Source organism: Phalacrocorax aristotelis, chromosome 8 (genome assembly GCF_949628215.1).
Source record: "Phalacrocorax aristotelis chromosome 8, bGulAri2.1, whole genome shotgun sequence".
NCBI lineage: Eukaryota > Metazoa > Chordata > Aves > Suliformes > Phalacrocoracidae > Phalacrocorax > Phalacrocorax aristotelis.
Window position 1 is genome coordinate 30,257,087 of NC_134283.1, and position 26,043 is coordinate 30,283,129.

At 37.3% G+C, this 26,043-nt stretch overlaps 1 protein-coding gene across 4 annotated transcripts in view; it reads right to left on the reverse strand.

Moving 5' to 3' along the window:
• Positions 1-7,998: 7,998 nt before the first annotated feature.
• Positions 7,999-26,043, reverse strand: part of LCP2 (lymphocyte cytosolic protein 2) — a 34,882-nt gene continuing 16,837 nt past the window's right edge. For 2 of the 4 annotated variants that reach the window (XM_075102173.1, XM_075102176.1), the window contains exons 7-21: positions 25,570-25,771; positions 24,706-24,806; positions 23,417-23,486; positions 23,122-23,205; positions 22,288-22,313; positions 22,177-22,196; positions 21,967-22,071; positions 21,008-21,049; positions 19,256-19,378; positions 17,152-17,201; positions 16,184-16,287; positions 15,251-15,328; positions 14,004-14,159; positions 12,594-12,716; positions 7,999-10,040 (exon numbers count right to left, since the gene is read on the reverse strand). In XM_075102173.1, the coding sequence (XP_074958274.1) occupies positions 12,594-12,716; positions 14,004-14,159; positions 15,251-15,328; positions 16,184-16,287; positions 17,152-17,201; positions 19,256-19,378; positions 21,008-21,049; positions 21,967-22,071; positions 22,177-22,196; positions 22,288-22,313; positions 23,122-23,205; positions 23,417-23,486; positions 24,706-24,806; positions 25,570-25,771 (1,284 nt within the window). In that variant the 3' untranslated portion in view covers positions 7,999-10,040. Of the gene's footprint in view, positions 10,041-12,593; positions 12,717-14,003; positions 14,160-15,250; positions 15,329-16,183; positions 16,288-17,151; positions 17,202-19,255; positions 19,379-20,380; positions 20,394-21,007; positions 21,050-21,966; positions 22,072-22,176; positions 22,197-22,287; positions 22,314-23,121; positions 23,206-23,416; positions 23,487-24,705; positions 24,807-25,569; positions 25,772-26,043 lie in introns of all 4 variants that reach the window. The other 2 variants (XM_075102174.1, XM_075102175.1) reach the window with 2 other exon arrangements.

Below are 26,043 nucleotides of genomic sequence, written 5' to 3' on the forward strand. Positions count from 1 at the left end.
GTCAGCACCTGGAACTCAGTAACATTAATCATGCAGCAGCACAGTCTCTCTCTTGCTTAATGATACCAGGTGCCAAATGCATGAGAGGGACAGAGGCCATTGTTGTTACTTCTCTTCCACACTCCCTCCTCTGCCAAGTCATGTACATGCAGGTACAGCACCCCTAGCATGTGATTCAGCTTACAGAGTTTCAGATACTGGGTCAGAAAAGTGATGAGAGTTGTATCTACTGCCTTTGTACAGGTATGTTACGTATCCTTCTCCACTTGTCACGTATCCAGTTCCTCTCTCTCTCACTGAAAGTATTTTTAACATAAATATAGACTTTTATTTCTGTTAATAAGTTATATTTATATGCTCTGTTTTGGATATTAGTTTTCATGCTAACATTTGCATTTGTACCTGTCCTAACTTAACAAAATGTGGCCTTTGTCATACTGTGAGAAATTCAAGCCAGGACATGCAAATGTGGGGAGATGAGATCTTAGTCTTTGATGCTAAGTAGTTGCCACAAAATGATCACAGCTAATAACTTGTTAACTTGTGTCATAGTTATTTCAGAGCAGTCTTGTTCATATTTGAAAGACTGTTAAACTCCAGTTAAAATAACTAATTTCACACATTCTCTCTTCTGATAAAACAATCTGAACAAAATGCTACTATTTCCGTTTACTTATTTGTTTCAGAAGATAATGCAACTTTGTCCATGTCTGCATGTATGATATGGCAGCTCATCCAAGTAAACACATGATGATTTTTGTGCAGGCACAGACACAACAGGGGTATGTAAATATGAGATTTTCCACAAGATAAAGGCAAAAGCTGGAATCAAAGACTAGCGATTCACAGTGTGTTAGTCAGCAGTCCTCTAAATTTGATGCTGTTTCCTGAGTTCAATAAAGAAAACAACCTGGATGAAAGATTATTTTTTTACAGTGTAAACACAGACAAAATACAGCAAAGCACATTTGTGTGTGACAAAAGACCTGTATTCATCAAAAGCTAACTTCAGTAAGGGGAGATCCAGTTCTCTCAACTGCCACTGTAGTCAACAGAAAGGAAAAGGTTTTCTTTGGGGTTGTTTGAATAAGCCTGAATTACCTACTGTGGATGGCACTGTGAGGGATAATCACTCTGACAGCATAGAAAGAGCCTAGTATGAGTAGCTTCGGCAAGTGTCTTCCTTCCTTTTGCTACATCCCTTCCCCCTAGGATTACAATATCACTGAGTGGGAAGCTAATACAATGTGTATTAAGGCAGTGGCATTAATTATCAGACATCTATTATATACTTGTCATGTTCACATTTGGACTAAATCACCAACCTTTTCAGCCAAGCATATTGCTGCTTTCAATTTACTTTTGCCTGATGTGTTTTAATTGTGGGAAGGAGGGCCTCTGGTGGCTTCCCTTTTGTTGCTCTGTAGTTCTACCATTCCAATTTTCAGAGGTTGTAATACTTACTGAGAATGCATTGTGTGGAATTTGTGGCACAGTTGTATTTTTACAGCATGCACATCATTGAAAAAAATTATGTCTGTTGTGGTTTTTTTATTCCAGACAGCCAATTTATGAAAAACCTTAGTTACAGGGAAACAGCTGAGACAGGAATCAGTTCAGGATCTTTTGTTGTGCCTCCTACTGGCCATTTCATGAGTTAATAAAAAAGAAATCTGATAAAGCAACAAAAGTAATCAATCCTGTAATTTTAAAATAGTAATAGAATTTCCCTGAGCAGATTGTTATTCTTTTGTTCTTCTTAATTCTCATTTCTATACCTCTAATGCTTATAGGCTATTTCATGTAGTAATGTATGGAAGTTGGCAAATGAAAAATAATGTAGATAATTACAATAGAAACAGCTAATAGAAGAAGCTGTAATATCTACATTGTGTTTCTAACCATTACAGTTTATAGTATTAAATGAATTTAAGTGAAGAAGGGATAATTTGCAGTGTAGCAAATGATAAACCTGATTTAGTGATATCAGCATACTCTCTGCAGTATTTCAGGCAGTATGCTGTTACTGGTATGAGAATGTAGGAAGATGAAACAGCTCTGTGGTAAGATATCTGTAAAATCTGAGTTATTAAACAATGCCATCTCAATGAAAAAGGCTCAGCATTTTCCAGAAGGCAATCTGGAATCACTGGTTTCTTAGGATCTGGAGGCAATTTCACAATTCCTTGCTTTATAAAATTACTTTCCCTGTGTGGATGAGAAAAATCTTACTGAACGGCATGTGGTACATGAAAGGATGTAGAGAAGTATATGCAAGTGTATATAAGAACTAGAATCTGATATAGTTTAACAGGTCTAGGTAGCTGCATGCTAATGAGTGAAGGTTCACTGTTGCTATGAAGCCCTATGTCATTTCAACGGTTTTATTATGAATTGGAAAAATATATGGTAACATCAGAAATCACTTTTATTGTGAAATCCAAAAAGCATGAGGAGTTCCCGAATGCTTCTTGAAAATCTTCCACCCAACTCCTGGATGTATCTGAATTTCACTTCAAACAGCCCTACAAGACTAGCTGTGCTTCCAAATTCCATTGGCTAAGACTATGCATGCCAAGCAGGACTTCTGCTTTCATGAGTAATTCTCCCTTTCCATGACATATGGATCATGAAGAAAGCAAAAATGTTTGTGAATCCCCCAAAGTTCCATTAAGGATAACATTTATGGTTAGTTCCCCAAACTATCACACCAGAACCTGATTGATATTTACTGTTTATCTCTTAAAAAATTCACCACCTAATCACCTGACTTTATTAAAAAACTGTAAACGTTAAATAGGAAAAAGCTACAGGAAACATGCCTTTATTTTTACATAAAATTTATTCACACCAACTAGGCAGTTTCAACAGACGATTCTATCTGTATTAGCATTGTACAAGCACTTGCCTTCAATCATTGATTATTCACACCTTTAGCATCCCATATAATTATCTTAAATCCTACATTTAAGAACTACTTAAAGGCTAGAGTGTAAAACCTATTATCACATAAAAAAATCTTTCCAGCACACCAAGTGGAGACCTTCCAGAGTATCTACAAAGCATAAGCTTCTGCTGTTTATTGTTGAAAATATTTTTCAGAAAAATTTTTCAGAGCAATGGGAAGCACCTTGTAAGGTTTAATGTTAGATTTTAAACTGCCCATGCAAACAAACAGAAGACAAGAACATCTGGGATGTTAAAACCTGATGTGCTGCAACCTTGAAAAACATAGCACTGACCAGAAATATATTTACTGGTCTAACAACAGAGGAAACAGGGTTCTATATAGTGATGTCCATCTTCCACTCAGATGCCACTGTGCATTTTCTTAGTTCTTTGCCCACTGTAGTGAAAGAACTAAAGGAGATCCTCATCTATTTTCTTCTATAATCTTCTGCTGTTCAGGGTCTCCTTAAATGAAAATTGGTATCTAAAGTGTAAGGCAATGATATGTGCCTCTAAGTCTGATAATGCTATGCATACAGCAATCAGAAAACTTAAGTATGCAGACAAGCACTTACTAAGTGCAGGATTTTACATGGTCTGAACTGTTGTTTGGTTTTTATAAAATATATGCATTTAATATAGTCAGTTTCTTAGAGCAACACAGACTTAATTACATTGCTGCTGTGAAATGCTGTAATGGTTTTCATTCTGTAGGTGGAAACTAGTGTTTTTAATGTTTTCTTAATCAAATATTATTAAAATATTATCAGAAAAGTGTATTATGTATTTTATAATTTCTTGAAGTTTTCTGGCTGAAAACTCCTCAAGCAAAGGAGTTTCACAACCCAATATACTATGTCACAAATATATATTTTAGCTCTGGGTTTAATCCTCCTTGTTCATGAGCAGGTGTTAAGGCGAGTCAGTTCACTTAGCAATCTATTCTACCTGTCACTCGTTGCCTCAGCTAATTGGATTGTAAACTTTTCAAGACAAAGTCTGGCTTTTGCTTTACTGTTTTCTACCATGATCTGGTCAGGCTTTTTATTGCCCTCAGTATTTACCAGTTTTCATCAGTGAAAATCTTACACATGCTCTAAAGCTTGTGAAATACATTATTTCATCAGAAATAACCCTCATATCCTGAGGTTGCGTGATTTTGTGTGTCTGTGTTGCTTTGATTTCTATTTGAATTTCCTCACAATCTGGATTAATAATTTTTTTTATACTCAGGCAATGGTAAAAAAGCAGTTCGTCTTTTGTTAGAGCTTTTGATGTGAAAGTTTCATAACATTCATTGAAACTTCAAACTCTCCTATTAGATCCACTAGGAAAATTTTATAAAAGCTAAAGCTTTTAAAGTAACAGCAAATAGTTAATAAACAGTAAAATTTTATTTCCCTATATCATCCCCTAGGTATTGCAGTGTTTGTAAATATGTTTTCCTTAAAAGATAGACTCTATTAATGTTTATTAAGCCACTCACTAAAATACTGTTTGTCTTTGAAGTGAGTACATTTTTTTTCTACCTCCCATTAGAATAATTTCTTTAAAATATTTTTATAACTGTGAGGTACAACATGAGATCATGGTCTCTCTCTTTTTACTTCTTGTCTGATTATACAGAAAAATAAATTTGGATATCCTGTATTTTGATAGCCTCCTGTTCAGTGGTTGTATATTTAATTGCTTTATTTTTGACTGAAATTATATTCAGAGTAATTTTGCTGCAGAGGTGAGGCAGGCAGTTCTGTAAAGTGATCTGCACTGGTTTAGTTGCCTGCAGTGCTTGCTGATTCACATCATAATCCTAAATTCATGACCTGAAATATATTTCTAGTCTTCCTGATCTTCTTCTCTCCTTAGAGAATTGGTTTGGTAGTAATTCTGTCTTTACCTGAGATTCACCTTCCATAACTGAGTGTGTTCTCAGAAAGACTCCAGGGAGGCATGTCTTAAAGTAGCCACAGCCAGACCAGCCCAAGATCAGAGTTACAATCAACTTCAACTGCATGTATGTGCACATAAACCTGGAGGTTTATTTCAGTAAAACTGAAACTTCAGCTCGTAAACTGACATGTTGATGCAAAATTCTTAGCAACACTTAAGAGAACGCTCCTCACATAGGGGTGTAACTTAATAATTTAAATTATTAATTTCAATTTTTCATTTTGACATATTACCTTATAAAGAAATCCAGAAGGTATTTCAGTTCCAAGTAAATTGGACTGTAGAAATTAAATATCTCTTATTCTCTTTTTTTTCCTGCTTAAAAGAAAATGCCTTGCACAATCAACCTCCTGCACTCTTGGTCATCTTGCTTGTTAATATCTCATATTATTGAAAATTATTTTTATAAAGGCCTTGCCTTTAAGAACCACTCTACTTGGTTTATCCAGTTAGTTCTGGCAACTCAGTTTATTGTACATATTTTGCATGTAATTTTCTGGTGGTTACAATATTCTATTGTTTCTTCTACAGTTAGTTCACAGAAGAATTGAGGTACAATGTGAGACATTATTATAGGATGTGGAAAAGAAGAGCAAATGTAGAAAGTAAACTCAAATAAAATATTTGAACAGAGGTCAATGTGGAACTGTCTCCCATGTCTTGAAAAACTCCCAATTACTTGGTTATTCTCTTCTCTTGAGGTCAGCTATATCTTTGCCTTCCTTTACTACCATACTAGGACACACCACCTGTTTTTCCTAGCAATCTATACAGTAAAGCAAGTGCCTGTTTATCTTCATTATAGCTTCCTCTGCTAACCTCATTCCTGGCAGCCATTTAAGCATTCTCCTTTACAGTTTATTCAAGAAAATATCTTCTGGTTATAGTAACATAAATGTTCTCAGGAACTTGCTAGGCTACTGTTTTACTTTTTAATACATATATTTTATATCCAATTTTATATATTCTTTTATATATAGGAGATATATAAAAACACCTTGTTGTATATTTTCTTTGTACACACCTATACACTGGTATTCTGCCAGCAAAATCACCAGCCGCTGCCAACCACAGAGGACTTTCTCCTTAGAGGCATACAGAAAGGGCTCAGCTAGCTTGTTTGCACTGGGGTCCTTGCAAGACCTTTTAAACCGAAAGACTACAGTACAGGAATTAGTGCGTGTGTAAAGTGTTTCCTGCTCTGCATTTCTCATTTTCAGAAAGCCCCACAATCTAAGCAACATATCATGTTTTCTCTTTGAATCATGGTTTAATTGTGCCTTAACAGAAAATGCTATGCTGAGTTGCAATTTAGCTTCACCTGCAGTCACAAAACATTTAGAATGCTTTATTTTAAAGAAGTTTTGTGAAAGCACACCCCTGAAAAAGACAGAGAATGGAAGAGTAAGTAAATGGCAGGCAGCTGACTTCTCTGTCCATCTGTCCCCTACTGCCCAGCCGAGTAATTCCACTCTCCTCTGAGGTACTGGTAACCCTCCTCCACTGGTGCCAAACAGCAAGTTCAAAATACAGAGGAACAATGAGCGCAGGAGAAGTGGTTGCATTAAATTAAAGTGCTGACAGCCATTCCCTTGCTTGGTGTCGTTGGCTTCAAGTACTACGGGGCACACAGTGGGGAAGAAGTGAACAGTTCCCAACTGCAGGTCACTATTTAGCAGTTTATGTTGATTCCAACTCAAGTCAGATATGTGCATCTAAGGGCAGTGATCATTGTTGTGCTTAGGTATATTACTCTTACTCCATGTGAATTTAAATTGATGACAAAAAGGAACTGATTGCTTATCAATTAGTGGCTGCAACATGCAATAAGCGTTCCACAGGCAGGTCCTCAAAGGATGAGGGGAAATCGCCATTCATCTCTCCCCCGTTGACACCTCAGTCTCTTCTCTATTTCTTCTTCAGCTCTTGCACCATTTGTGGTTACTTTTTACCTCCCACTCCTAAAGTCTTAACTCCTGCAGGGCTCTTGCAACTACTGACATTTCATGTGCTGGAAGAGGGATGCATCATGGGGCTTTCCCTGCTGAGCAAAGCAGAAGGCGGCGAAGCAGCAGGGCTGCCCGTGCATGGGGGCATTGCCTTCCCTCTGCCTGTGTGGGCTGCTGCCTGCCCCAGGCCACGGGAGCTGTTTGCAGCCCTCCGGGGATTGGAGCCTCCCAGTGCTGAACTGGAGTGACCAGCTCTTTCCGCTGCCTGCTGGTGGTTTTCACCTCTGATGCAAAGGGCTGTGTTGCTGCCTCCCTGCAGACTGAGGCACTGGAGGTCAGCCAGGCTGCGGTTTCCTCAGGCACGGCCCTGCTTGCCTTTGTGGCAGCAGGGGAGGAGGAGCAAAATCACCCTGTGGTATCTGGTGTTCTGCGAGTTTTCTGTTTGCACCGGCTGTGCGTGCTGGGGAACAGGGGCAACCAGGAGCCTGGCCTTCAAGAGTGGATGGACCATCCCTGCAGGCTACACCTGCAAGTAGGGCCTTGGGCACCAGTAACCCGGGAGGTGTGAGGCTTTATACGCCCGCATGCCAGTAGGGGTTGGGTGCTGATGGTTTTGACTCTCCGCAAGCCACAAAGCACCCCCAAGAACAGGAGAGCGCTGTCACCATAGTCTGACCAGCCTGTGTGGTAGCTGCCATCACTGCATTTCAGGCTTCCCTTGAGGCTCCCCTCCTGCACTACTGCTCATTGGGGACAGCCGCTGGTAACGGGGAAATCCTCAAGCCCCATGGGGCTCCCTTGTCACAGGCTTCAGGGTGGTCCACATGGGCACCAGAGCTGGTGCCCTCCTGGGGAGGTGCTTCATGATGAGCAGGACACTGCTCCCACCCGCCAGCCCCACTGAGGGCTTTGTGCTCATTCAGGCCAGTTCGGGGGAGGACCTCTTTCTTCTGCCCTTTTACCTAAGAGCAGGGTACTTTTCATTGAATAACACCCTTTCTGAACACACACAATACCAGGGTAAAATAACCATCCCCTTTTTTTTTCCCTGTTTTCAGTGTTGAAACAGCTTTCCAGGGATGTCATACATTTACCTGAGAGTGTCCTAACGTGTAAGGAAAGAAAGGAGAGAGAATGGGGGATGAAAGAGCCCAGGGATCTGGTATTTAATCTCAGCTCTGTTACTGACCAGCAGACATTCAACACTTTTTTTATGTGTGTGCTTTAGATTCTCCTTCCATAAATTGATGATAGAAAACAATTGTATTGCCTTTTTAGCTCTTTTATAAAGTTTTCTATTAAAAAATAATTTAAAAAATTATTTGAGGACTTCTTCATCACTATTATAAATATGCTAATCAGCTGTTAGTTGTTCCACGTTTAAGTGCTAAAAAATTTCTGAAACACTGTCTCTAAATAAAGCAAAATACATAAAACCCAAGATTTAATCAACAAAAAAATTTCCTCAAGAAGAAATAAAGCTATTCAACCCCTTAGACTCTACTTTCAAATAACACTAATGAAAACAAGGTCTAATCATTATATTTATCAAATGCTATTACATATTTGATATGAGATATATACATACATATATATTACTCCATAATAATTTTGGGTTTCTCCTTCTAGGATCTTTGGCCCTGGCTGATGACCTCAATGCAAAGCCACTGTCTGAAGGGAAGAGAGACTTGGACAAAGAATCTATGCTAAATGTATGTTTAGGTTTTTTTGTCATAACTCTCAATGTGTTGAGGTGTTCTACAAAGTGAGCATTATTTATGAATCGCCCAGAGTTTTTTCAGGCTTTACTTTTAGAATTTCTGAATGATAGAGAGCTGATAACTAGGCCAAAAAAATATGTGCAAGTTTCTTTAATATTTGTCCTAAAAAGATAAATTCTAAAAAAGAGTGTAGTATAAGTTTAAAAATTCAAATTATACTTAATTTCAGATGGTTTCTAGTCTTAATTTTCTCCAGATTTTGATTGGTTTTTTTAAATACAATGTTAAAGGGAGGGAAGATGATCTCCAAAATAAGCAAGAAGATGTTGATTATAAAATAATTGCCTATACAGACACAAATGTTCCCAGGCAGGTATTAGCAGATTCATTAACATTCAGTGCTAATAGTGACAGTAAGTTCTGTTATTATGCATGTTAACCTCACAATAGCTCCATCTTGTGGTTGACTAAATATTACCTGACGATTAATTTTCATCGAGATTCTGAGGTCGAAAACAAAACTTTTAAAAATGCTGGTGAGGAGATGAAATTTTACGTATGTTTAATTTCATTGCAGTTGTTTGCTAAAAAAAAATAGAAACAGAGGAACAGATACAAAAATAAAGCCTGAGTGTTTAGTAGTTGCCTTCAGTAGTTGCAATTTGCCATAATAAGTAGATAATTATAAAAGGGGGAACAGTTTAGTTAAAATATTATTTTAGAAAACCAAATAAAAATTCATAAAGGTTATTATTAGTTTGTGTTTCATAAACTTAATAAAGTTCATGAAGTAATTCAATCCATAAAATTCATAAAAGTTATGATGAGTTTATGGATCATACATAGACTGGCAGTTATGTTTTGTTTCTATTTCTTACAGTCATTCAAAAATGCTGCTGCTGCTGAGCAGTTTAACCTTGAAGCTGCAATTAAAAATATTCACAAAATGTCCAATGAACTGAAGAAACTAAATGGTAATACTGCGTTTATCATCCAGCTAAACCGGAAGCTGTTTAAGGCATTGCCTTAAAAAGTGTGCAGTTGTGAATGGCTTGTGTTTTCCATGTCATACAACTGTTTTTTAATCTAATCAAACAATTCAGTTGCTCTTTTGTTTTGACAAATTAATGAAACAGTAGTTACATAGAAATGGAATCATGTTAGCTAACCATGGGAAAAATCTGTTAGGGAGTCAATGTCATTCCTTTGCAGGACAGTAATAGTTTCCTAATAGAAATATTACCAGTGTGCTAATATCAAACTTTATTTAACCTTCTTGAAGTAAACAAAACAAGGCAGTCCTTCAAATTTTTGAAAGAGTTGATAGATGAATCCTTCAACGAGTGCTGTATATAAATCGCCATTCCCGCAGCATCTACCATTCAATAAATACCATGATGATCCTTTGCACTTTGTCTTTCAGTGGAAAGCCAGCTACTCCTTTGTGACCTTGTTTTGAATTTCAACCATCCTGTGAAGGCCAAAGATTTAAGAGAAGCTGAAGAAAAAACTTGGAGTTTGACAGATTAAGTAACAGCATCCATTTTCATGCATCATCTTCTATTAATAGTGCTTCAGTTTGAACTGTGAAGTAATAGTACGATTTCCTGCAGTTAGCCTATTTTTATTTTAAACTGAAAATGTGAAGTGGAAAAATGCTTTAAGTAGGTTATTGATTTTGAGAGATTTTTTTCAACCCAAACTTCCCAAATTAATCCCACTAGGGCTGGAAAGACTGATCTCATTAACTAGAAAGGTTAAGAAACTGGGCATGAAGCTTTTCCAGCGTGGTTGTCTCTCTTTAAACAAAGACATATTGGAACAGTGACACAAGATTTTAAATTACTTCAAGTCATTGCTCTCTTATCTCAGTTGTGCTCTGGAAAATGGGATAAGAAATAGTCAGTAAAGGAGGAACTGCAAATTGTCTCTTGATCTGCCTTCCTTATTCTAAAAATGTTGCTGAGGAAGGGGGCCAAACAGCAGATTACTTCTGGAAAACCGAAAGTACTTTCATTCTAGTTTCTGTAGTGACTTTCTAATGCACCTAGCTCAAAAGAAAGAAAGAGTTAGTGGTCTAAATACTCTATCCTGAAATCTTCTTGGCCCAAAATTTGAGTAGCCAGTATTTTTGTGTAGTTCATAACAAGTAACATTCAATCATACTTTAATAGTGGATATGTTTTAATGTTGGTGTGTGTTTGTATTGATATGGAAAATATGTTTATCTGAATAATCAAATCAAGACCCTCTCTGCTGAAAAAAAATAATTAGTGTTATCATTTGTTATGCTGGTTTACATTGTATTTCTCTTTCACTAATGAGATTATTTAAAACAAATAAAACACGATTCCATAGGAGGCATTTCTAGGTTATCACAATTTTCAAGGCATTACAATGGACTAGAATTACAACCTCCAGCTCATATAACATGGCAGTGGTAACAGGGCAGATGTTGTTCTTAATTTTAGCATTTTTTAAAAACATACCTTATAACTGACTTTTCTGTCACAAGATTAGTAGTGAGCTTTCCTAAAATATTGGACTAGAAACAGATTTTCTCGGCTGGATAATTTTTAACTTTTTATTTTTAATCCTTTGTCTTTTGACTCATAGTTGCATGGAAATTAAATTTGCTATCTTTGAATTCAAGCCCTTCACTAAATGTATTAGAAAGGAAGATAACATTTACAAAACATATATACTTGAGATGAAATTGTTTGTGAAATCTGATTATCTTATCAGAGAAGCTGTTACACGAAGATAACACGGAAGATATTTTTCTGCCTTGAATTTTGATTCAGATGTTTTAAGTGATATACACACAAATGGCTTTAAAGGAGAGAAAGTGTGACAGTCTAAAATCATTATCAAACCAAGGTCTTGTCAGAAAACAAAGGTTACTAGAAAACCAAGGCAAAGACTTGGATAAATCCCACTTAATGAAGGAGAAGGAAAAACTCTCGATATAGTGTGCTTCAGTGGTCCTCAGTTGCAACTTGTATTTTAGAACTGAGAACGTTACTGTTTTTCGTGGAAAAATACAGTAAAAACAGAGAGCAGTTGTATAAGAGGAACTATGTTTAGCCTGATTGTGTCTGTCTGCTTTCTAAGAGATTTGGGTGTGTTCTGCCAATTAAGAACCACATGATGATAATCTCGTTGACTTGTCTCCTATAAAAAAGTTAGTTGCTTAATTTAGAGTCAGAAAGACACAGCTGAAGAGAGTTTTGTGTGAAGGGAGAAAAGCTTGTTTCTGAGTGAGGTTAGAGGATCCTAGGAGATACATAATTCCCATTTGTGGGCTAAGACATGCCATCAATGAATTGTCAGTGGTATGGCAGAGAGAATAGCATACCTGTAGATTTTTTATTTTTCTAAAAAACTGTGAACAAAGACAGTTTCATAGCTGAATTAGACAGATGTGGACAGGCAGCTGCATATCCAGGGTTGGGTTTTTTTTTTTGGTGTTGCAGAAACCTAGGTGTCTTTAGGATCCAGGTCAGAGTCTTTTCATAAAAGTGGCCAAAGCTAGATTTATTGGGAAGTGTACTGTGGGGAAAAAAAAGGGCTTTTATTGTCTTTTGCCTACTTGTCAGCCTTGACAAGGTTTGGGTCTACTCTGTTTGACTGTAAATAACATAATTGCTGCTGCAGTTCTGATCTGAAAAATAGCTTACTCTTTTTTTTCTCTCCTATGAAAGCAGAGACTTGTATTGGTATTTATTTCATGGGTACTCTAATTTGGCATGGAAATCATTTCAAGAAGATATACATATGTTGGAAGAAAAAAATTCTCATGTACTGTATGATTAGTGGACAGTAATAAACACATTGTAGGAAAATCAGATTTATAGAGTACTGCATTTAAGGCATAATTTAAAAATAACATTGTCCTTTTTCCTTAAAATTAAAAGGATTTTTAATGACTTCATGATTTTAGTCTGCTGAAAAAGGAAATATCCTGAAGTTTACAAACTTCAATAGGCTTTGATGCTATATGTGATCTTCCTTAGGGTCTTACTTAAATATGTCCTGCAGCATATTTTAACATGCACTGGTTTCTTGAACCTCTGTCTTTTCCATCAATCAGAAGAAGAGGTGTTCTTTGAAAGTAATCGATGATATCTGCTACAGAAGAAAAATCCTGTGGGATAGAAAAAATGAGAAGGTTATGGTAAAAATGTCAGAATTATTAGTAATTAGTAACACCAAAAGACTTGGGTTTTTTTTAACTCTAAATATTTAGCAGTCTTATAAGGTCCAATAAATAGTATCAGATCAGCTGTTTTCATTCCTGCCTTGATCTGTAGCTCAATAACTGCTAATCTAGTGTGTGTACGACCTACAGCAGTGTTGTGGAATTAATTTATGCAGTCTTGGCCTGTTCAATATATGAAGTTGGCGTTCTGCTTGACATGGTGATTGCACATGAAAGTTCAAAAAAGGTGACTGATAAATTCAGAGAGTTCTGACTCAATCAAAACTGCAGTGCATGTGCTGACCAGGCTGTCTGGTGACAGTAAATCCGATGCAGTACTGCTGGACATAGGTAAACCAACAGTCTGGGAGCAAAGCAGTAAAGTTCACAGAATCACAGAATCCCGGGTTGGAAGGGACCTCAGGGATCATCTAGTCCAACCTTTCTAGGAAGAGCAGAGTCTAAACAAGGCGGCCCAGCACCCTGTCCAGACAAGTCTTGAAGGTGTCCATCGTGGCCAAGTCTGCCACTTCCCTGGGGAGATTATTCCAATGGTGACTGTCCTCAGTGTAGAAAAATTTCCCTCTGGTGTCCAATTGGAATCTCCCCAAGAGCAACTTGTGTCCATTCCCCCTTGTCCTCTCCGTGTGACTCTGTGCAAAAAGGGAGGCTCCATCTTCTTTGTAGCTGCCCCTTAAGTACTGGCACATGGGGATGAGATCCCCTCTAAGCCTCCTTTTCTCAAGGCTGAACAAACCCAGCTCTCCCAGCCTATCCTCATATGGCAGCTTCCCAGTCCTTGGATCTTCTTGGTGGCCCTTCTCTGGACCCCTTCCAGCCTGTCCATGTCTTTTTTGTATCACGGGGACCAGAACTGTACACAGTACTCCAGGTGTGGCCTGACAAGCGCTGAGTAGAGTGGAATAATGAATTTGGCAGCTTTGGATTTGCTCTCAAGTGTATATTCCCTTATCTGGTATCTCAGTGGTAAACAAACATTCCCTAACCAGGTATATGGATTTCTAAAAGCTGCATTCTAAGGCTATCCCTTCATTCCCTGAGTGCAATCAGGGGAATCTGATTTTACTTCCAGCAGTTACGTATTCTATCAGGAATAACTCTAAGACAATAAGCAGAATTCCACTGGAGTAACAGGTTCAGTAGCCTGACACTTAGGATTTAGACAGGTGATACCTTAAGACGAAGGGAAATAGTGTGAAAAACACATAGTACCTCTTTTCCTTTTAAGCCAGTTCCTAACAAATATATGTGATTTTGCTCCTGGTAACGAATCTGGATGTTGTATACTTTATCTCTGTACAGCACCATCAGTACATATGGATGAGTAGCAGTTTTTCTTGAGCTGTCTCTTACCAAGAATGTTCCATCCTGAAAGATGAAAAAATGAAAGATGACAAATAAACATCACTTTGGGGTTTGATCAGTATAACAAGCTTAACTAAAGAACTCGTGCTTTTAAGTGTTTGTTCTTTCTGACATCTCTTTCCTCCTAGTAAGAGAAACGGCACTATTAAAGAGTTCAGGTAATTTCTCAAATATTTTATTTTTCAATTTGCTACTTAAAACTTTCCTGTCTGATACAAATGTAGATTTTTAGGGAAGGGAGGAATGGTGTTCTATGAGGGAGAGATTCTGTTAAAGGAGGAAGTAAAATATCAAAGGCCAAACCTCATGTCATTTTAACCAGAAGAGCAGTTCATTTCTGGTAAGTGCCAGTCAAAGTTCGTATGCGAGATTTATTTACAGGCAGCCTAAAATAATGGTAGTGTCTTTGTAATTTTGGTAAAGGCAGTGATACTGTTTCACTCTCTGTGTGCTTTTTGTCATTTCAGATGTGTTTTAACAAGTATTCCATTGAAACACCCTTTCTTAAAGGCATTGAATTGTAATCTCATAAGCTGGACCTTAGTACAAGTCATTGAAATGCTGTACTTGTCATCTTCAGCTCACTGCATGTGCTGTGAGACACCACAGAATAAACAGATTTCCCACAGTGATGGGATCCAAGTTAGTTCACCTCCACACGCACAGTTAAGCCTGGGTTTCATCTGTTTGAATCTGTACTTCTTTTTGCTGGTAAATATGGCCTAGAAAATTGTGGGGTTCCATCTCATCTAATTCAAGCTATCTAAAACTTGGAATTTACAACAAGTTGCTCACTGGTGACAGAGAACTATTTCCAGAGAACAAGTCTCTCCTCCTAAGAGAGGCAAGGGGGAACTGCATTCTGGAGACACATAATTTATTCTCTTGGACTATGCAAAACAACAGCCTTCATGGCTGGTTTAGACTACATGTGTAACTTTTATGTGGGTAAAGATATTCAAGGTAAATCCCTCACTCTAAGTATCTATATTGAGGCTATAACCTTACCATGTTATTTACCTTCACTCTTCCCATATGACTGCAAGGACATCTAGCTAGGAGATGGTGAAAATCACCAATGATTTAAAGAGTACCTTGTTTATTTTTCGAAGAGCTGCTTCTGCTTCTGGCCGACTAACATAAGCAACATACCATTCATCGTTTAGTGAGTCCTATGTTTTTTGTGAGAGAGGATAAAAGAGAAAGTCAGCTGACAATGAATTAGCTTGTGATGTTAACAACATACAAGTAAGTAGAGAGAAATTTGAATGTGAGGGATGTTTGGGTTTGTGTGCAGAATCTCTGAAGGTATGAGCTTCAGGGATCATACTGGTATAGAAGTAGCACTAAATGATCTTAAAATTATTTGCTCACTTGGATACATTTGAAAATACTAAAGACCTAGCTATAAGATGTCTGCAGGTAAGCTAGGAAAACATATTTCCAAATATTTTCAGTAAAAGATAGATTTTAAGTGACATTTTCTCTTTTGTCTGCCTGGGACACTAGCATCCGTTGCCTTAATTTCTCTGAGTTTTTAAAAAAAGTATTGTATATTTTACTTTTATTTTTTAACTATCATCTAAGACAATAATGCAGACTTCCTGTGAACATACCATGTATGGTTGCCAAGCAGTGTTATCAACAGGACTGGTTTCCTCTAAACTTGTCATATTTAAAGAAATGTGAAACAAAAATGCACTTAAAGGGTATGAATTCTTTACCCACCAAGGTTTTGTGGAAGGAGAACTGAATATGTAATGCTAGTTGAAGGCAATTTTGCAAAACAAATAATCCAGCAAACAAGTATTTTTCTTATTTTGTTTTACTGGGTTTTTGCTGTTGTTTTTCTTGGTGAAGACAAAATAAGGCTCTAAATTTTGACACAGAAAAGGAAACTGAAAGTACCTACTAACATCCTGACAGTGACTACTAACTAGAAAAACAACTTTGAAAAATGTTCTCTCTTGAAATCAGAAAATTTGCTGTGTTTAGCAGTTATGGATAATACTTGTAATGTTTTGTACCTCATCTTCCTCCATGTTCGTTTGGTGAGCAGTCTGTCTGCTAGGAATTGGCAATGGAGGTCTCATGTCAGCTACGCCTCTTGAAGGAGATCTGCTGTTGCTGCCTTCAAAGATATAAAAGTAGAAAAAAATTAAAACCAGGTTAAAACCAGGAAAATAATTTAATCTGTGGATTGCATACAGGGTGTACAATCTTGATTTAATAAGTCATGAAGGATTTATATCACTCTGATACTGAGACATTTTGAATTGATTTGAAATCAGATTTAGGGCTCTGTATGAAATCAGGTTCTTTACATTAAATCATCCGTGCTGCACAGGGACTTTAACTGAACTCTTGCAGTTCAGGTTTCCTTAAAATCAGATGAACTTGAAATAGAGGTTACATCTGTTTAGCTTCTGTACCACAATTTCTCAGTTGAGAGCATCTCCAGTTTCTTTAGACAGAAGTAATGTTGTCTCCTTGCATTCCTTGTCTTTTTAGCATGGAGAAACTAAAAAATATCACTAAGGCATTGGCAGCTGTTACCGTATGTGAAAAATTATTTGCAGAGCAATTGATTTCTAAGCTTCCTTTCTTTTTACTTGTTATGACGAGATAAACATGCAGCATATTTCACATGGAAAGTGTTTTCTCCCTTTTTCAAGAGTATTAGTATACCACAGTGACTTGCAGGTAGTGTTGCTCAGCTCTCAGTAGTATTGGCTATATTGAAAAAGATGCTTATATGAAGTTTTGATGATAATTTAACTAGGCAGTAAGCCCAAACTTCATGGGAAAAAAACATCTTAGATTCAGATTAAGTAAGTTACACAAGATGCCTTTCAGGCACTTGATAGTTTTCTGTTCACGGTTCAAACAGAAACATCCATAAAGAAAAAAAAAAAAAAAAGATTAACTGCACTGAAGCCACCTTTCAACTTTCAGTCATTTTTGTACAAAAAATGCAGGAATGCAGGATACAAACCTAGATGTAAGCGTGGTGGTAGTGAGCCACTTGAAGACAGGTTTCTAGCACTGTTTAAAAAAAAAAAAAAGTAGTCAGTATAAATACAACATTGCTATACAACATTTCTGTGCTCTGAAGAACTGATCTGGACTTCGTGCCTGTCCTACAGAATGTGAGATCCTCTTAAGACCTCTGCAGGATAAGGATAGCCTTCTCTTTCATCTTTTTGTTTTCCTTTTTATACAAGTAGATCCACCACTAAGTTTTCTTGAAGCTCAGTTTCTGGGAATAAGGTAGAGGGAATCAGTAATGGACCACCAAGACTTCTGTATCAGGATCAATGCAGAAACCTACTTCGGCTTGTTGAGTTTTCACAGGGGATGACTACTTTATTCCCCTGAAGCAGGAAGCATAGGCAACTGCTTGCTAGATGCTTCTTTCTGTGGGGTTCTACTTATAGAGTAATTTTTCTTGTGGCTACTATAACATTGTTGATGAAAATGCCATTTCTCATCCTTAAAGTTGCAACTATGGGTGTGGAGCTACAGGAGAGAGTCCAGAAAAGGGCCACTAATGGGATAAGGGACTGGAGAATCTCATGTATGAGGAAAGGCTGAGGGAGCTGGGACTGTTTAGCCTGGAAAAGAGAAGGTTCAGGAGGGATCTTACTGATGCATATAAATACCTGAAGGGAAAGCCAGGCTCTTTTCAGTGGTGCCCAGTGACAGGCCCAGAGGCAGTGGGCACAAACGGAGGCACAGGAGGTTCCTTCTGAACATCAGGAAACACTTTTTTACTGTGAGGGCAACTGAGCACTGGAGCAGGTTGCCGAGAAAGGTTGTGGAGTCTCTGTTCTAGGAGATATTCAAAAGCTGTCTGGACACAGTGCTGGGCAGCCTGCTGTAGGTGATCCTGCTTGAGCAGGGTGGGGTTGGACCAGATGACATCCAGAGGTCCCTGCCAACCTCAACCATTCTGTGATTCTGTGAGCTATGAGCTGACAGTGGCACAGAACTCATATCCACAGTACCATAACACTGTACAAAAAGCTCTGGGATGAATATGTTAATTATATTTGCATAAAAAAACCCACCTTATCATGACTTGTGATTCATGGGAGAGTATCAGCCAAATGGGGGCCTCTGTTATAGCAAAATTTGGCAGTGGTGTTGGAATATAAGCAGAAGTGTTCATCATAGGAATAGTTCATATTTGCATATAACCTCGCTATTGCTACTGCAATATTTGTTCTACTGGGGTGTCAGCAGTTCCAGAAGATGCTGGTAAATGGGAGGAATTCATCAAAGAGCCATTAAAAAAATAAAGAGATTAGAAAATGTACTTCAGACTTATACTGAAGGAGCCCACCCCAGCTCATCAAAGGCTAAGACTGTTGCACACTACATCAGAAATCAAAATCTAATTAAGGGCTCTTCCATCTTGCAAATGAAGAAATAACAATCTAATATTTGGAAGTTTAAGCTAGAAAAAAAATCATAGTTGAAGCAAGGTTCACAATTTTAAATAGGAATTATTAACCGTTAGTGTAAAATTTAGTGGAAGGGTGGTGAAATTCTTTCAGATTCAACTCTAGACAACTAAGGTTGTGGGGGTTTTTAGTTTTGAAGCTATTAGTAGTCACAGCTCTAGCACTTAAGCTCCTAGAGTATGCAGAATACTTTTAAAGAAGGTCCTTTTTGACCTACATCCTGCATACTTTTCTAGGAGAAGATGATCCCTTCCCAAAAGGGCTTGTCATTCTTTTGGATCCTGCAGGCAACGGGTGAGATGTCTCGGGAATGGAAGCATTGTACCATGTAGGCCCTAAAATACTTCCTTGACATAAAGCTGAGAGTTTTGCATTTTTTAATTTGTTGCCTGATGGACACGATCTGCTTCACTGAATACAGATCTGCAATTATATGAGGATTCTCCTTGACAGTAGGAACAACACAAATAAGCATGTGGTTGAGGCAAGGGTATAGCCTGAAAAATAATGGACTCTTTCAAGTAGTTACCTTGTGTTTGCCTGAGAACCCTGTAGCCACGTATATACTATTATTTGCTAAATTGCAAAAAGATTGAGATTCAAAAGGAATGACACAATAATGGGTGAACAAACCTTTCTGCACCAGGCATACTGTTGGATCCTGGCTTAGGTGGAGGCTTGACAGATTTGGATGGAAATGTATTGGAGCTGTATGGGGGCAAAGATAGCTGTGGCACTGGTCTTTGGGGTGCAGCTGTGGAGAGGAAGAGAAGGGACATTCTTAAATGAGGTACTTCTGTTTAATTAGCTAAACATAATGGAGTAAAAACTGTTCTGTAAAAAGTCCTTGATATGTTAGTTACAGATTGTAAACTCCTACGGTCAACTGAGAACTTAAAATTAAGTATTAAAATTAAAAATAAACTGCAACAGGTTTGAGCAACATTTACATTTTCTAACTTCTGTTTTGGATAAGTCACAATTCAGATACCTTAACTGCAGTAGAGCTGAAGGTGGTACGTAACCACGTGTTCTCTGTTACTTTGCTTCTAAATAGTGGATTTGAGGTTACCTTTTTGAACTTCATTCCATTTTGAGGTTTCTCCCATATCATAAACAACAGCATAAAATAAAACACTCTTTCTGCCGTGTCCTCAGGCATCAGCAGATTAACTGCACCCTGCACAGCTTCAATAGCCCTATTCTGTATGGAGTCTTAGGGACAGTGATAATTTGTAGACACTTAGCCAAATGTTCTGCTTCTCTTACGGCATCACTTTACCAACTTCATTTTAGGAACCAGGACTCTGAAGTAATTTATAAATACTATTATTACATGAAACAAGTTCTGCTTCTGTTCATTAGAGTAAATAACATTACACAGAAGACAAGTACCGGCAGGGTTTGACTGAATGTTTTGTTGAAAACTGGGGCAATATCAGGCTTACATGCCTGGCTGTTTGCTGCTGCGTGCAGATCACAAATCTCTAAAATGAATGTGTTTCAAAATAAGAAATCCTGCTGTCTTGTAACTGGCTGACTGAAGGAAGCTATTAGCTATTGATTTCCTCTCTTTTGCAGCTTTGATATATAAATCTGCATGGGGTACTTTATAAGCATTCTACAACCAGTCAAGATACCACATGACTTTTTGAAATTTCTCTAAAGAAACAACTCTGAAAGTTTTTTTAAAATTTTTTTTTAGAATGAAGACAAAGAAGGCCTTTAAGTTTTAAAAATCACTGTAGAAATACTTACTGTCGTCTTCTTCCTGGGGAGACAAAAGAAAATAAACATTAGCAACATATTATAGCACAGTTCTTAGGAATATTTTACAAAACAAAAACATGGAAGTAGGTGAATTTTGAGTATACAAGAACTCTAATATCTATACTGTCACTTTCATCTATAATGCTGGAGCTTCTGTCTTCATGCAACACCAAATAATTTTTAAAGTTCCTGCATTAAGGTGAGCTATTATTTACAAATTAGCACCGAGGTAGATGTCCCATAATGGGTCTTGACCCAAAGTAGCCAGAAGCTCTCAGCAGGTGTAAACTTGCCTTGTTCCTCACTCTTCTGAGAGTGTAGGCTCTCAGAGTTATCTGGAAGTGAAATCCTTAGGTCAGCTTAAGCTGAAAAAAACCCCAAGCCCTAAAACGTAGTGTTAAGCAAAGTCACTTCTCCTATGTCATAAAAAAATTCTGGCCTTATTCTTCCTGTTATGTAAGATAAAGTACTCAGGGAATAAACAGAGCTTGATGTAGAAGAACTGTTTAAAAAGAAACTATGTTCTATGAAAGATCCATGAGTATAACTTATTATTAATTTATACATGTACTTCATTTTATTGTACTCCCTATACCTTTAAATATTTGCTTTGAGACCATACTTACTTCATTTTTTTTGTGTTGTGGCCAACCCTGCCTGAAATGAAACAGAGAAAACAAAACATGAATCATAGGTGGAATATTACTCATTCACTTTGTGTGTGTTAGGCCATATAAGACATGAATTTATAGTAAGTTTACAGACCCAGTGAATGCAGAAACATTTTTTTCCCCCACATAAAAATATCTACGATTCTACTTTTCAGCCATAATCTAAGACATTATGGTAGTCCTTAGCCCATCTTGATTCTATCAACAAAGAAAATGTCTGATGAATTGATTATAAGATTAGAGCTTAAAACAAGTTTTTACAATTATGAAACATTAGACTTCAAGTCTTGAACTCATTTATAGTACTTAGCAACATTGCTGGAGCACATGATAAGCCTTCCAGTCTTCGTTTCTCTGATGTATTATCCTGGCTGATTAACAGATATCAATTACTTTTTTATTTTCTTTTAATATCAGTCACACTGTTCAGCCCACAAGTTATATAGAAAATGCTAGAGAATGGTCTAGTTCTGCTAAAGAATGGGGTTTGCTGTTATGAAGGAGTTTTTCAGGCTAGTAAAATCAATGGTAGGAAAGTAAAGCTTTGTTTTTCTAATATCCTAAAAAAAAAATAGCAATAGAACTCATGAAAGAATGTTCCCTAGAGCAAGAACTTGGTCTGGTTGAAAACACATGATTTGTATATTTCTTTGTGCAATTTGGAAGTGAGTCATGCCCTATGTAATGGCTGTTCCAGGTATGACTGGCGAGAGAGCTTTTTCTGCATTCACACTTTTCTGTAGCTGAGAGCACATCCATGCATAGTCATAAAGCAAAACATTGATACCCTCAAGACATTTCTGACACACAGTAGCAGTAAATTTTACTATCCTGTGTTGCTTATCCATATTTTTGTTAGATTTAATTTATCCTTTATTAAATTTCAATTAAATGAACACTTACTTTACAGGGGTTTGCTTCCTTAGAGGAGACGGATTGCCTCTTTCATATCTGTCACTTGGTGGGACAGGAGGTTTTGGCATCATTGCTAGCTGTTCCCCCAGGGATCTAAAGCAGGAGCAGGATGGTGAAATAAAGGCAAAAAGCTGCTTACTAAGAAATAACTGGGTAATACCGGGATAGAGAATCTCATTCCAGGGGCAAAACTCTTACCTTAGCTGCGAAGTCAGAGGCTGTAAAACAACAAGAAATAGTTAAGAGAATGTGTAAGTGTATCAAAATAGGTGGCAAACATCAATAAGCACCCAACAAAAAAGATCTTACCTTTTCAGGTAAACCTGGCTTCCTCCCTGAAAATAGTAAAAGCTTACACTTAGAAAAAATTAAAGATAACAATTAAACTTTCTATTAAACGAACAAGTTTTGCGTATCATTGAAAGGGAATTTTGCAGATTGAAGCACTCAGTCTCCTGCAATGTAAGCCAGAAAAATGTTTTGGCTTTACAAGAGATGGCAGAACTGCAGTATCTCTCATTGAAGGAAAATTTAAAATTTTTCAGAGGAATGTTTTATAATCTTATTTTCTATGGTTCAAGTTTGAATTACTGGATACTTTTATGCAATTATATAACAGATGAAAGTGTTCAGATAATATTTATTAAAATAATTTAATTTAAAAATAAAATAATAGTCTCTTTAGATTCTTTGTAAAATATGGTTTTCAGGTCTGAAACAAATGCCTTTTTTTCCCTTTGTTTTTTCAGCTGTCAGTATTCTTTTAAGTCTCGGTGCCAAATTACATATAATGATGTATGCAGAGTTTGATTAGCTTTGTATGCAAAAGTTGTTTCCTCTTTTAACCTACTAAATTTTTCCTTGTTCATTCACTTAAGTATTACATCAAACCTTTATTGCACAGGGATCTCATAATGTCTTTCTGTTCAACTAGTCCTGAGCTAGGGTTGCTACTTTCTAGATACAATTCCTCTCACTTTATAAATACAGCTCACATTATTTATTCATAAACAGGTCACCTTGGATGGGACTGGATTACAGCACGTTTGATTGAGCTTTGTTCTTTTGCATGGACGATATTCAAACTGATAATCCTGAATAATTAAAAAAACCCCATTGATATTAGCATAAGCAAACACTGACCTGATCCTGGGCTTTCTCTATCAAATGGTGGAGCAAGGCGATCCAGTGGGGGTTTTGTGCTTCTGTCTATAGAAGGAGCTGGGGCTAAACACAAAAGCTGTGTAAGATAATATGCTAATACAGGTCAATATATCTTTATTTTGCATAGCCATGAACTGGTGTTACTTCTTAGAATAAAAAGTGAGGCTTCTGTATAAACAGTAGACAAGAGTGGAACTGAGGAGATATTGGCAAAAGTTAGGTGTTATATAGCCCATGAGAAAAGCTTTACAAAGAGAAAACCAGCTGTACTTACGTTTCAAAGGTTTGATATTTTTGTCTCTACTCAAGTCACTGTTGCTTGGTGGAGGAGGAAAAGCTGGCAGCTAAAACAAATATTTTACATGTGGTTAAAGTGTGTCTTCACCTTTCTGTTTTAATTTTCATATATTAACCCCACCACACCATATCTGCCAATCTGTCTCCGGTACAGCACAAGGAATAGGTCTGTGATCAGCACAGGAAGGATAGGAGCCATTACCACTCCTGAATTGCCTCCATCCATTTCATCTCACAAGAAATACTCTAGTGGGATGATATTTTGGGGGAGGGCATGAGTGTTGTCAAAGGAAAGAAACAGGAGCTTCAACAGTGCTGCTCTATCTTTGCCACTTCAATGCAGCAGGTGTTAGTTTTGAAAACTGGTATTGAAATTAGTGGGTGTAAATTTGTAGTTGAGAAATATGCATTAAGACTATTTACTGACTGTTGCTGAATGAGGCAGGGGGACAGGGGTCTGTTCTTTGTTACTGGGAGAGCTGAGGTCAAACAGCATTGTATTATCAGCAGCTGTGAAAGATGTTTGCATCTAAACCTAGTTTTCTCCAGACAAATGCCTTCCCATGATCATTCTTATTCCAAAAACCCAGAGCAGTCTTAAGAATTCATGACACCTAAGAGTCCTATGTGTTTTATGTATATGAACTATGACACTGGGTCAGACCAAAAGTCTCTCTATCGCACCCTAAAATTACTTTTATTTGTGTATATGAGTAGGTCTAATGTACATGTGTTCTGGCATATAGTGAACCTGTAGTGCCAGTTGTAAACAGCACAATAGCTTTGAGTTTTGAAGTATTCACAGGACACAAAAAAAAAAAAAAAAAAAAAAAAGAAAAAGGAAAAAAAACTGGTTCATCAATCAGCATTCTCATTATACAGTCCCTTATGCTTTTACATCGTCTTAATTCAGTTGGACAATTGCTAGCAGTATAGCTTGGAAAGACTTAGCCTTTTTTTTCTTTTTACAAATATCACTAAAGAAACAAAGAGGGATTTACTAGAAATCTATAATTTATATGGGAGAGGCATTCACAGGTGGATACAAATTTCCAGTGTAAAGAAACAGTCAAGTAATGTGAAATATGTTTGTCCCATGAAATGTAATTGTTCAATGAAAAAATGACCACCTGAACAGTTCAAATCTATTTTGATGGCTGAAAATCTTCCTCTACATACACTATCTGAATAAAAATGGGATTACACTTGGACTTCTAAGAAGGTACTAGCAAAGGAAATAGATGAAATGTTAAGAAAGAAACGTACAGAAACACCTCTTCCTCCAAATGAGGTTGGTACTGGGGATGGGCCAGGTCGCTGGGGTGGTACTGGAGGCTGATGTGAAGATCTAGTTGTTGGAGGTCTGTCTAAAGACAACAAAAATCCAAAGCTAAGCAACTACACAAGCAGTATGGTTATTTTATTCTCATTAGATGTTTATGAAAAAGAGCCCTTACAATAGCCCGCATACTTGTTAATATACCATAAAGACATTGTTTTTATATATAGCAAGCAGTTGCTTTATGATCAATGTTGTTTTGGGAGTTACAGGCTTGTCTGTCCCTTTCGTGGTGAGGTGACTCCATCTGATAGTCTATTGGCCCACACCATTTCTTTTCATTCACTGCAGTACAGTGACCGTGTGAAACACCAGCCAGTCTAAACAGCAGTTTTGGGCTCCTGTATTTGACTCCACAACTGCATGCTGCTGAAGAGTCAGACATTAAAAAATGACAAGCAGAGAAAGCTGATCTCGTTCTTTTCCCAGTTTTCACTGGAGTTTTTTGCCACTGTTGTGACAACTTGCTCTGTTCAAGGCTGCACTACTAAAGCTAATACAGTATACGCATATGTTTAATTACAAGTGGATTCAAACCAAAGGCCAAATAATGCACACATCACACAAAACTAATATTAATTCAACAGAGCTTGTCTGAAGTAGGAAATTTAGCGTTAAAAGTAACATAGCCACCAACGTGCAGTTAAGTTTGTGTCACTGAATCTTGTTCATAAGCTATACTGTTGACTTAACACCTTATGTATTCCACTACCAGCCACCTAAAATCTGGCTGATAATCTGTGAAAATATAATTTACAAGTTATTAATAACACTTGATTATTAGTAATTACCTATATAATCTGTGTTGTTTGCAAGAGACTTGGCAGGAAATATGACATTGTGGTGTGCTTCATCGTTATTGGATGGAGGTGGCTCATAGCCATCACTGTCGTGTTCTGCTTCCTCAGCTTCTTCTGTTGGTGATTCATAGTCAGCCTCATCTTCCTTTTCCTCGTCATCATCAGGGCTTTCATAGTCATCATCTTCTTCATCCTGGCAAATGTACATAAAAGGTGGATGTGGTAACAGGATACTAAACACTGCAGTGCAATTTCCTTGTGGCCTTTCACTGTGGTAATTTTCACTCTGCAGGATATCAAGCTTTTACAACCAGTTTGAGTGAAAAAATTCTCTGTTGAAATCAGATGGAGAAAGGAGGCAGCATTTTATTAACGCATACAGCACTCTACAGCTTAAGAAAGGAAATTAGTATAATTTCATAACAGTAACTGCAGTGGAAGGTCAAGATAAGGTGATAGCTTATT